General features: G+C 35.9%; 1 protein-coding gene across 1 annotated transcript in view; it reads left to right on the forward strand.

Moving 5' to 3' along the window:
• The window catches only part of pde1ca (phosphodiesterase 1C, calmodulin-dependent a), a 100,056-nt gene that overhangs the window by 61,848 nt on the left and 25,058 nt on the right, over positions 1-13,150 (forward strand). Inside the window, exons 4-6 of the mRNA XM_048174302.1 lie at positions 9,746-9,859; positions 10,844-11,026; positions 11,327-11,393. Coding sequence (XP_048030259.1) covers positions 9,746-9,859; positions 10,844-11,026; positions 11,327-11,393 — 364 coding nt within the window. The remainder of the gene's footprint in view (positions 1-9,745; positions 9,860-10,843; positions 11,027-11,326; positions 11,394-13,150) is intronic.

Here is a 13,150-nt window from a genome sequence, read left to right on the forward strand (position 1 = left end):
CCATATATCCCCATTACTGTGCAACATAACATTTCCTGCTGCATCATGCAGCCATGCTGTTCTGTCCAAGACTGACAACAACTTTGCACAGTCCCGCTCCCAGAAAACAAAATGCACAGGACTGTAGTGGAGATTTTTGAGAAATGGTGCAACAACAAAGCACAACAATTTGCATGTGTGTGTATATATATGTATGTATGTGTGTATATACTTTTTTAAAAATTAATTGTGAATCAAAGTTCCTTCCTACATACAACATTCCTAATTGCTTAGATATGAGTGTCTGTTTCAGTTAAGAAGGCTGTAGATTTTGGAACAGACCCTCAATCTGACAGCTAGACTGTCAAACTAACCAACCAGAGATTGTGCTTAGCCTGTGAAACGTCTGCCTGTTACATAAACTCAAGCAAGACATGGACGTCTTGACTAAATCTTGTGTCCTCAGCTCAGACATTCAGCAGCTTCTGTGTATTTTCTAGAAGTCAGTGTACTCAAGTGTGATAATGGCTCATATCTTCAATGACTGACCTTAAAACAGACCGTCCACTGACCTTTGGTGGAGAGAGAAAGATGGAGATCTCTCAGCATGGGGAAGAGAGGATGTGTTGGTTTTTGGGAAAGCGGAGTGAGTTAATGCATTTGTGTGTGTGTGTAATACATTAAAAGAGAAAGGAAAAGGTGGGAGACGAGATTAAAGGAAGGATTAAAAGTGACCTTGCCGTGTCTCAGAGGTGAAAAAAGGCAGGCAAGGAAGCCCACACATCGTCACGTCTCTCTCCAGAGGTCTGCATTTTAATAGCGTTTCCCTGTTCGTGCTGTATCAGATACTCCATTTAACGATCTGGTTGTGACGCCCTCGAGATCTGGAGTCTCGGCACAGACTTCAGCACTTACAAGACAGGTTATTCCCATCAAAGTCTGTAAATATGAACCATCAAAGTTCTGATGGTTGGAAAAAAAAAAAGATAAAATTAAATAAACTATTAAACAATTATACTATTTTGATTAAAAAAATATATATATATATATTAGGGGTGTGACGAGATCTCGTGGCACGAGATCTCGCGAGACTAATATGTGACGAGATTTCTCGTCGAGGCGACAAGTAGTCTCGTGATGTTGTTGCCATGACAGAGTGTTAGGATGATTGGGAAAGAATATGCCACCTCTACGTTTACATTACGCCTCCACTGTAGTTTTGCTTTGTATTTAAATAAAAAACATTTAATTCAGCTGGATAACGGTCGCCGCCGCTCCATATTTACAGAGTTACGCGCGATCGCTAAAAGTGAAAGTAAACGCGCGCGCGCATTCAAACGCGATTTCAATACCTGCATTTTGAAAGCGGCTCCCTGATGAATGCAAATATCTCTCAATATTAAAGCTATTTTAGGCTGGGCAGTGTAGTTGTAACCATCTCTTAGCTCTGTATCAAAGAAAAAATTGGTCTTATTTGCACTTTTGAATATTGAGAGAGTGCGATTATGGTTGCACTTATTGTAAAGTGTTACCATAAAAACAAATAACAGTTTCTCTTAATCTTATTAAGCACAAACAATAAGGTTTCATTTGTTAACATTAGTTAATGCACTGTGAACTATCAAGAACTAACAATGAATGACTATTTTTATTAACTAACATAAACAAAGATTAATAAATACTGTAGCAAATATATTGCTCATTATTAGTTGATGTTGTTTAATACATTAACACTCTGAGGTCTAAAAACGCGCCGGCGCGTTTTGCAGGTTTTTTTTCACATTGCAGCAAAACAGACTTAAAATACTCTGTCATTTTTTGTCATAGAGACATAAGTAATACATCAATTGAAACTATAGAATATCTCCTTTTATTTGTATACACTCAGAGTAAAAACAAAATGTTGTGCTTTTTGTAAAATAAAGAAAACTAACATGATGCGTGATCTCTCATCTCCCTCTGAACGAAGTCCAATCTGATAGTTCTCAGAAAATGAAGTGTAACTTAGTGAATACTAATCACAAAAAATTCATACTTATGTCTAACAAAACGTTGAAATGTCAGGTTTTAAATCGTGCAAGTCAAATCGAAAACAAACATTCTGTGTTTATGTAATCTGTATGAAAAGAGAGCCATGTCAGAAGTCCGTGATTCAGCTCATTACCCACTAATGCGGCCACGCCCACAGAGCCAGCGCTATTCAGACGCAAATTCAGAGGCAATGCATGCATTCATCGTCTCAATCGTGTATTTATTGCCTTGAAAATTGTTTATCTGGATGAAAAAGCCATGGTTAGCGATCTCTGGAAGACATTCAGTAATTTCCTGTTTGTTTTCTTCTATTGATAAGTTTTAAGTGAGTTTTTGTTTCTTTAGCGCCCTCCGGCTGTAGTATGAATTGGTAAACACCATTCATGGAATATCATCTTCTTCTTAGGTGAATTTGTGGACTAAAATGCACAGAGAGCGCCCTCCGGCTGCAGTATGAATTGCAAACACCAGCGCTCATAGAGATAACAATGAATATTAAATAAAAAATAACTCCTCTGTATAGAAAATTGACATAAACATATGAGAATCCTATATTTCTCCAAATGTGCATGCTTTTAAACTAAAGGCCTATATTCAGACTCTTTGCATCACAGAAATACATTATATTTTAAAGTATAATATAAACCATTATTTTATATTGTAATAACATTTTTCTGTATGTTTCATATACCATGATGAGCTTGAGACATCACAGAAGTTTTTTTTCACAGCCTACCTGACTGAAATGCCTCATTAATATGCAAGTCATTTCAGCTCATTACTATCCAATTCTTTTGTCTTCACAGGTGAGAATGAGCCATTATTCATGGAGATTCACGCCTCCTCGCATACCGTGTTTCTTGGCAAAAAGTGTCTTACAAAAACTAAATCAGTATATTGTTATAAATGAAAGAGTAGTCAGCATAATTTTTACATAATTTTGAAGCAAAAACTCTAGTCTACAACCTTCAATACCCAAAAGTCTTGTGAACACAGATTTAATATACTTTTATTGGCCTTATATCAGTGACTTAAGTTTTTTGTTTTTTCAGTAACCACGCATAAACGTTATTCCTTCAAAAACACAAACATGTACACACATGTTCCTCACATATTATTGTAGCCTAGTTTGTGCTGAATACAGTGTAATGACACTTGTGTCATTAATATGTTTATGAACAACTGAAAAAAGCACAAATGTCAGGGCATGTCAAAACTTCTCCAGGCCCCAAATCAGCCTCAGACTCCAGAGGGTTAATGTTAATAAATGAGACCTTATTGTAAAGTGTTAACATTTTTATTTATACTGTTTTCATTTCTATGATCAGTTTGTGGAAAGGAGTTCAGTTAGGAGGTCAAAGGTTGTAGAAGCTCATAAATCATGTACAGTGAGGTCTGAAGAGACTGAAATACAGAAGAGAAGTCAGTCAGTTGAGTTTGTGGCAAAACCTTTTACAGTACTTGAGTATTGTTGTCTTTTACTGCATATGATAATTCATACTAAGAAAGTAGAACTGAAATGACATTCATTACGAGATGATTAGTTAAAACATTTCAAATACACCTGCAGAATATTTTTTCTAGTCATGTATTTCGCCATTGAGGATTTCTTAAAAATAGTGTGTAAAAATCTTGTCTCGTCTCGTGAACTCAATCTCGAGTCTCGTCTCGTCTCGTCTCGTGAGATACCCGTCTCGTCACACCCCTAATATATATATATATGTATGTATATATGATAATGCATGAAATTTGGCTAAAAAAGTTAACTTAGGAGGCAAAATAGTTTAAGTTGCATACCTTTTTTGAATGCTGGAAATTGCTGTTTAGATGGAAAGCTCATAAGTTTTTGTAATAGAGCAATAGAGTTGGGCATAGATGTCTTTCTTCAAGAGATTGTAGACTTTTAACCCCTTAGGCTGGAGTTTATCTGCTCTGCAGAAGTCAAACATTCATGATGAGTCATCGGCACACACGCTCATTAGAAGCCGCTAATGAACAGGAAGCCTATGTGTGATATCACTGGTGGTCTGTTCGTACAACAGAATTTGTAAGTCTGTGAGACAAAATATGACAGCGAATGAGCATTGAATAGAATGATATTTGCATACAGAGTTCGCCCTCGGCCAAACACACATACTCTGTGCAAATGCAAATATGCAAATGCAGTCACGACTGCTTGGCCAACGCATTGAATGCGCACAGTCCTATTGTACATAACAATAGACTTAAACACTGGACACTTTATTAGGTACACCTTGCTAGTACTGGGTTGGACCCCCTTTTGGCTTCAGAACTGCCTTAAAGGATTAGTTAACTTCAGAATTAAATTTCCTGATAATTTACTCACCCCCATGTCATCCAAGATGTTTATGTCTTTCTTCAATCAAAAAGAAATTATTCTTTTACAGGATTTTTTTCCATGTAGTGGACTTCAATGGTTACCAACGGTTTGAATGTCTAAATTGCAGTTTCAGTGCAGCTTCAAAGGGCTCTACACGATCGTTTTCTCGCGAAACGATTTTTCATTGTTTTCTTAAAAAAATTATATGTAGGCGGAAGTACAGACCCAGCAGCAGGGTAGAGAAGGGTGAAAAGCTTCATCTCATTTTCTCCTCCAACTTCAAAATCGTCCGACATCGTTGTTTTACCTTTTTTTGTAAAGGGCGTTTGACTTCGTCTTTGCATGTTTGCTTTGTAGACACTAGGTCGGTACTTCTGCCTATGTCAAGCTTGACCTTTCCTACGTGATTATGCGTGGCACATTGCAGAGCAGTGCAAGATGAGCATTTGTGGTTAAAAAGTATATATGTTTTTTTTTTTTTTTAAATGACTGATCATTTCACCAGATAAGACCTTTATTCCTCACCTGGGATCATGTAGCTGCACTGAATCTGCAGTCAGGACCTTCAAACCATTGGGAGCCGTTAAAGTCCACTATAAGAAAAAGAGAAAAATCCTGGAATATTTTTCTCAAAAACCTTAATTTCTTTAATAATACTCAGTAACAATACTCAGATAGTCTGTGGCATTTAAACAATGCTCAGTTGATAAGGGGCCCAAAGTGTGCCAAATTTTGGCCATCTGAATACCATCCATTCCATACCTACCATCTGAATATTGCAGCAGAAATCAAGACTCATCAGACCAGGCAATGTCTTCCAGTCTTGTATTGTCTAATTTTGGTGAGTCCATGTGAATTGTAGCCTCAGTTAGCTGTTCTTAGTTGACAGGAGTGGCACCCAATCCTCTGCTGCTGTAGCCCATCTGCGTCAAGGTTCGAAGTGTTCATAGATGTTCTTCTGCACCTCGGTTGCAATGAGTAGTTATTTGAGTTCCTGTTGCCTTTCTATCAGCTTGATCCAGTCTGGTCATTCTCCTCTCACCTCTGGAATCAACAAGGCACTTTTGCCCACAGAACTGCCGCTCACTGGATATTTTCTCTTTTTCTGATCATTCTCTGTTATGGATTGTTGTGCATGAAAATCCCATTAGATCAGCAAATTTCTGAAATACTCAAACCAGCCCGTCTGGCATCAACACCATGTTCAAAGTCACATAAATCTCCTTTCTTCCCTATTTCCAGTTTGAACTTCCAGTTGCTTGCCTCGTTAGAAATCTTTATTCATATATTTGCACAGAATATGTTTTGGGCCACACTGTTCATTACTCCAAAATAGATTGTAAAATTGGAATCTGAATGAAATGGCCTCAAATCCCATGAGAAAGAGCGCCAGTTCCCAGTTCTTAGAAAATACTTCATATAGAAATAAACAACAAGCATGCACTGATTAAAGTATGGGCATTTGCATTTATTACATTTACATTTAAATGTAATACACAATCCAAATCTGCTGCATGCAGGTTTAGTTGTGTATTAGTACAATTGCAAATTTTGCACGATGTTAGCCGCCATACTTTTATAGTAAGCTCAAATTATGCTATAGAAAATGTTGTGCTGGGGTGTGTGCTGACATCATAATCCATCCTTATCAACAACACATGCCATTTTAAGAACAAAAACACACAATCAATAAAAGCAGTTCCCTGTTGACACCTGTCTGTTAGATGGACATTAAAAGTGAATTTCCCTGTAGAATTCAGCTCAAGGAAATTGCAACATGTTGATGCATTTCAGCTTCAACGTATCCCCTTTACAGACATTACAGAGCTCAGCAATCAGGGCTAAAACACATTTAATTTCCTCAATTCCTTTAGCCCATAATTCTGAGGAAGTCCTTCATTTGAAACGTGCTTTCTAAATCTGATCCCGTCACAATTTGAGACGGAAGGCGTGGTCTAATGGTCTAATCATAAGCATCTAATCTGGCTCTTTCTCTGTATTAGAAAGGTCATACATTGTGCAGTCATGGCCGAGCAGACATGCACGCTTAAAGAATTTTTGCTCTTATCATTTCTGCTCCGGACAGATTCTAGGAAGTACTAATCCTCTAATGGGATGGCATTGAATTGCTGCATCGATTGTGTGTTTGTCTGAAGGAGGGGATTCCTTGGGGAACCAGGGGAATGTGTTTCTGCTCTGCCTCGTCTGTTTTGATAACATTGTTCAAACAGCGTGTCCTCGACCCTGGTTCCGACGTCACGCTTTTCAGTTGAACGAGAGCACTTCATTCAAATAACACAGCTGCCGACCACTTGAAGATAAAAGACAGGAGACCATTGAGAGGAAAGTCACAAGTTGCCATTATGGACAAAACTTAACTAAATGTGCAGCTACTCCCAAACTGACCAGTGTAAATATTTGTTCATATTTATTTTTTATAGTTTGATTTTTTTTTAATCAGTTTTCAATGCTAATTTGTTAGCAAAATCTTAGTGTTCTCTTCAAATCAACACTACTTCAAAGTAATTATCTATATTAAATTTAAAAAGTAGTGAAACAAATTAAGTGCTTTTAGTTTTTCAGATATCAGATAACTGGTTGATTCAGTATTCATTACTAACAGTATGGAATAAACACTGTTATATTTTTTTGTTATATTTTCTAACAATGATTTCATGATATTATTTGTGTTTATATCAAGGTTCAGTTTTGACTTTTTTGTTTTTAACTTGATTTTTGGATGTGTATCATGGCATTACTATGTTATTACCATGTAATTACCATGTTACATTGTACTACATTGTTGGCCCTTTTTTTTTTACGTGATTTTTGACATGTATCATGGTAGTACCATGTTATTACCATGTTAGTTAAAGTGTAATTACTAAGTTAGCTTTTTCTTTAACGATTTTTGACATCATGGTATTACCATGTTATTACCATGTTAGTTACCATATAATTACCATGTTACCATTATACTACAATATTTTTGTTTTTAACATGATTTTCGGACCATGGTATTACCATGTTAGTTACCATGTAATTACCTTTTTACATTGTTTTACAATGCTAGCTTTTTTGTTTTTGTTTTTAACATGATTTTTGGACATGCATCATGGTATTACCATGTTATTATCATGTTAGTTACCATGTAATTACCATGTTACATTGTACTATGTTGGCTTTTTTATTTTTTATTTTTGACATGTATCATGGTATTACCATGTTATTACCATGTTAGTTAAAGTGTAATTACTAAGTTAGCTTTTTCTTTAACGATTTTTGACATCATGGTATTACCATGTTATTACCATGTTAGTTACCATATAATTACCATGTTACCATTGTACTACAATATTTTTGTTTTTAACATGATTTTCGGACGTACCATGGTATTACCATGTTAGTTACCATGTAATTACCATTTTGCATTGTTTTACAATGCTAGCTTTTTTTTGTTTTTGTTTTTAGCATGATTTTTGGACATGCATCATGGTATTACCATGTTATTATCATGTTAGTTACCATGTAATTACCATGTTACATTGTACTACATTGTTGGCTTTTTTTTTTTTTACATGATTTTTGACATTATCATGGTATTACCATGTTAGTTACAGTGTAATTACTAAGTTGGCTTTTTTCTTTTTAACGATTTTTGACATCATGGTATTACCATGTTATTACCGTGTTAGTTACCATGTAATTACCATGTTACCATTGTACTACAATATTTTTTTTAACATTATTTTAGGACGTACCATGGTATTACCATGGTAGTTACCATGTAATTACTATTTTGCATTGTTTTACAATGCTAGCCTTTTTTTGTTTTTAACATGATTTTTGGACATGCATCATGGTATTACCATGTTATTATCATGTTAGTTACCATGTAATTACCATGTTACCATTGTACTACAATGTTGGCTTTTTTGTTTTTAACATAATTTTTGGACTTGTACAATGGTATTACCATGTTTGCAGGGGACATTTACTGTAGAACCATACCATTTTTAAAGTATTTTGTAAATACCATTGTTTATGAATTTCATTGTATTACCATACACTACCATACTGTCATAGTACATTGACATATAAACTATGGTACTGAATAATTAGCATATTGATATACCATACTATTTACACTGAATACTATGGTATTTCCATTGTCCAAAATTATGAACAGTATCCTGTCAAAAGTTAATCAACAGATTCTGATTCCAGATTCTGAGTCCTGCTACATTAGAAAAGCACATAGAGATTGTAAAGAACTATGAATTTAAGTGCACAGTGGATTGACTGCATGATTTCACTCTGCTTCATCATTGCCTGCTGCTCTGGCTCGCGTGGTCCAGTCATTTGGGATGGGAATTGGGTCAAACATGTTTTCTGTGTTCTCCATTCATGCAAACACCCAGACCCACACAGAAAAATATCTCTCTGCTGCTCACACCTGGGACATCACTGTTGGCCTTATGATGTGGCCCTTTGTCCACATGAGTGAAGATCGTAGTTCACTTCAGAGATGCTTTATGTGGCTCAAAAACAAAACAGTGACGCATTCTGTTCACTGAATTATAGCCATGTTGCCAGGGCCAAATGCTGCTCTTTTTTTGACCAGTGGGAATCCATAGAAAAAATGCTGCTTAAAAAGTTTAAAATGTTTGCCTATATAACTTTTAATTCAGCAAGGGGACATTAAATTAAGACAAAGCAGGAGTTTCAGCATATCTGTTATTATTATGTGGATGATTTTAGCACTGTTGGAACTCAGGACTGCATCCAGAACAGGAAACTATCTTGATTATAATACACATTCAGTTTGTTTAGATAACGGCTGAACACTTTCAGTCAATAAAAGTCCGTTTATTTCTCAGTAGTGAAGAGAATCTGGAGACAGTCAGCAACAAAGAGTGCTTTTATCATCTTTAGCAATAAAGATGATGGATGAATCTGTTGTCTTTTTTGTCTAAATTGCATTTAGTAGCCAAAATTCACCCAGTATGTTCACAGTTTGGGCTTAAACAGACTTTTAAAGACTCTTACCATAAACTTTAACTTGCCTCAAACTATTTTTGCTTTAAGGAATGTTGTTGTTTTTTTTTTAATCAAAAATGCAAACAGTTTTTTATGTTATATAGAGTTATCTGAACTGTAGAGCAGTGTGTAGTGTACAATGCTGATGACACCATTAAATCCAATGAGCTCACTGAAAATTTGAATCCGGTCTATATTAAGATTTGGTTTGAATCCAGTATTTTATTTTATTTTATTTTATTTTATTTTATGTTATTATTATTATTATTATTATTATTTTTTATTTATTTTTTTTTAAAGACAAAATGCCCATTAAATCCAAATATAAATTTTGTATTTGTTTTCTCATTTCAGGCTGAGATGTTTGGTGAAACAGTTGGAGAGAGGTGAGGCTTCTGTTGTGGACCTGAAGAAAAACCTAGAATATGCTGCATCCGTTTTGGAGTCTGTCTATATTGAAGAGACGAGGTAAACACAACTCTCACACACACATTATGAATTTTTCTCTCTCTCTTTAATGTTAAATCAACACGTTTGGGGTCAGATGTCAGGGTCATGTTGTTCCTAGAGTGCATTAGATAGTATAATCCCTAAAGCTGCTCTTAAACCCCTATGTTGATTTAAAATAAAGATGCAAATGGAAGAGGGAGTGTAGTCCTATAATGCTGTCTTCTCACTGCAATGAGTGTTCCATTATTTGATGTGTTTTGATTCAAATGTTTAGACAGAAATGGGAAATTTGGCCACCATCTGATAAGGAAATGTGCCATGGATCAAATTAAATGCAAAATTCTTTGTTCATTCACTCACTCACTCGCCCTGGTGTTTTTCCAAACCTGTTTGACTTACTTTTTTCCAAAACACAAAAGGAAAATTTTGCAAAATGTACATGGTTTTTTGTTGTTTGTTGCTTTCTATGCAGTTGCAATGAATAGAGCTTTCAGACTTCAAAAAGGTTGCAAGACGCCACAAAAGTATCATAAATATGGAAGTCTATGTGCTATGTTGTGTTTCTCCCATATCATAACTTTGTGAGAGGAACAAACCACAATTAAAGTAATTATTAGCAGAAAGTCTCAACATCCACCTTAGCTCTTTTTAGCACGTTTGTGACAGAATTAATAGAATTTTGGCTTAATTATGAGTTAATATGTCCTAATTTTGACTTTTTATCTTAAAATTATTGCATTTTATATCATAGTTATGATTTACCAAAACTTTTTTTTTTTATTTGTCCAAAATGGGCTTCCATGTAAGTGGTGATCAGATATGTTAGTTTGTGTTTCTTTGTCTTTGAAGTTGAATTGTATATTTTTATCTCTTTCTTTCCATCACTTTTGCTCAGAGGCGTTTTGGTTGAAATTTCATCTGACGTGATCGGAAGTGACATGACTTACCCATTTAGTGTCTTCAGACAGCAATCGTGTCTTATATGTGTGTGTGTTTCTGCAGGCGGTTGGTGGATACAGAAGATGAGCTCAGTGACATCCAGTCCGACTCGGTTCCCTCAGAAGTGCGTGATTGGTTGGCATCAACTTTCACACGTCAGATGGGGCTGATGTTAAGACGGTCGGAGGAGAAGCCACGATTTCGCAGCATTGTGCACGCAGTGCAAGCTGGGATATTTGTAGAAAGGTGTGTGTGTGGGGGGGGTTTCTAAGGTTACCAGTATAAAGTAAACAAATTTATATATTTTCAAAGAAATGATTCAGAGCTGATACATTTTAAACAGGGACTGACTGACTGGATAGATTGATCTGGACTGACCTGTGACCCCTGCTGTGCATTTCCTATCTTGTGTCATATTTCCAGCACTGCATGCTCCTAAAATATTAATATTAAACGGCATCTGGAGTGAAACAAGGGATTTCCCCCTTTTTTCACTTCCCAGAAGCTCTCACACATTGACAGAAGTGTGTTATCTCTTTCTGACAGGATGTACCGACGGACCTCCAACATGGTGGGGCTGAGCTATCCGCCCAGCGTGATCACGGCCTTGAAGGTAATGGAGTGGCCCAATCAGATTGTGGGTTGTGCCCTCAAATGTACATATGTACAAACACACGCACAACCTGGTCACAGCATGAATGCGAAACGTGTGAATGCGACACGTTTTGAATGCACAATAGCTTATTTGGGAAACAACAAGGGGGAGATGGCAAAATCAAACAGTCTCCAGGCAAACAGCCCTGTTTAATCAACCGAAGTGAACAATTGATCTCCCTCGGCCAGCTGGGTTACCTGGCGTGCAGACAGTTTGGACAGGACAGAGTTTAGCCAGTTTTTTGTTGTCTTATAGGATGCAGTATATGTGGACAGTAGTGGTGTCAAAAATATACATAGTTCGATATGTATCGATACTGAAATATCTGAAACGGTTCCAATACTCCTTTTCTGAAGTATCGATACACTGATACCAGCTGAGCATTCTCACTTTCTCTTCTCTCCGACGGCGGATTGACACACACCGCCTCCTCTCATTCAATCATCTCATTCGCTCCGGTTGAATAGGGCTTGTATTGCGCATAATTTTTAGTAATTCCCGCAGATTTCGCGCTTTTGGTGTAACCACTGATTTATGCCGCATAAAGCTGCCTCTCCAACAGTTACTTGTAAGTACACTGTAAAAAAAATCCCAGTAAAATTTACGGTAAAAAACCGGCAGCTGTGGTTGCCAGAATTTTACTGTAAAAAATACGGTAGCAACGTAAAATAAAAAATCTGTTAAATTTACGGTAAAATAACATATTTCATTAACTGATATTAATGTTAATTTACCAACCTAATGAAGTACTAATATCTGTTTTGCACCTTTATAATACACTGACAATCACCAAACACAGTGGTGATGAGAGTCACATGATTAATCAAAGTTCATCACAAGCAGATTTTCCACAAGCTGAGAAGGACAACACTAACATATAGAAGGTGCACACAGTGTCATTCACACACACTAAACACCATCATGGTAACACACATGACATTTTAAAAATGCAATAAACATTACATTTACAACATTAGGTGTAACATAAAACCCTAATGTACATAACTGATTAGAAAAAACTGAGAAAAACCAAGAAGAAACAGAGTTATTTCAACTAAAATATATCAAATGTGAAGTGTCACGCAGGGAACTGTGGGAATGTCAATTTACGTTTTTTCACTGTAAATTTTACAATGAATTGTTATTTTCACTTCCAAAAACTGTGAATTTAATGGTATTTTACCATAAAATTACATTAAATGTACCGTTAGATCTATTACAGTTATTCACCGTATATAGTACAGGAACTTTCTGTAAACCAATTAACAGTTTTTCACCGCAGCATTTTTACAGTCTTTTACTGTTAAAATCATGGTCATTTTTTACAGTGTACCAAATTTAGCTGTTTTTTGTGGTTTATTGTGCTTAAACGGTCAAATACATACAAAATTATGTCAAATTTCCTGTCTTTCTGAGTATTTAGGTGAACACAGCCAGTTTTGGAACGTAAATAGTTGAGAGAATACACATTGTGTAACAGTATATTGGATCCGTGCATAAGTTCTTAAAGTGACGGCAGCCTAATAAACCTGCTGCTCTGTCATGTTAACACAGATTTAATTTCCTTTTGACACACACAATCACATATGTTGCATTTAAATTGCTGTTTTCAACATTGATAATGTTTCTTGAGTACCAAATCAACATATTAGAATGATTTCTGAAGGGTCATGTGAGACTGAAGATTGGAATGATGATGATGAAAATTCAGCTTT

The sequence above is a fragment of the Megalobrama amblycephala genome, linkage group LG22, assembly GCF_018812025.1.
Source record: "Megalobrama amblycephala isolate DHTTF-2021 linkage group LG22, ASM1881202v1, whole genome shotgun sequence".
NCBI classification, from domain to species: domain Eukaryota; kingdom Metazoa; phylum Chordata; class Actinopteri; order Cypriniformes; family Xenocyprididae; genus Megalobrama; species Megalobrama amblycephala.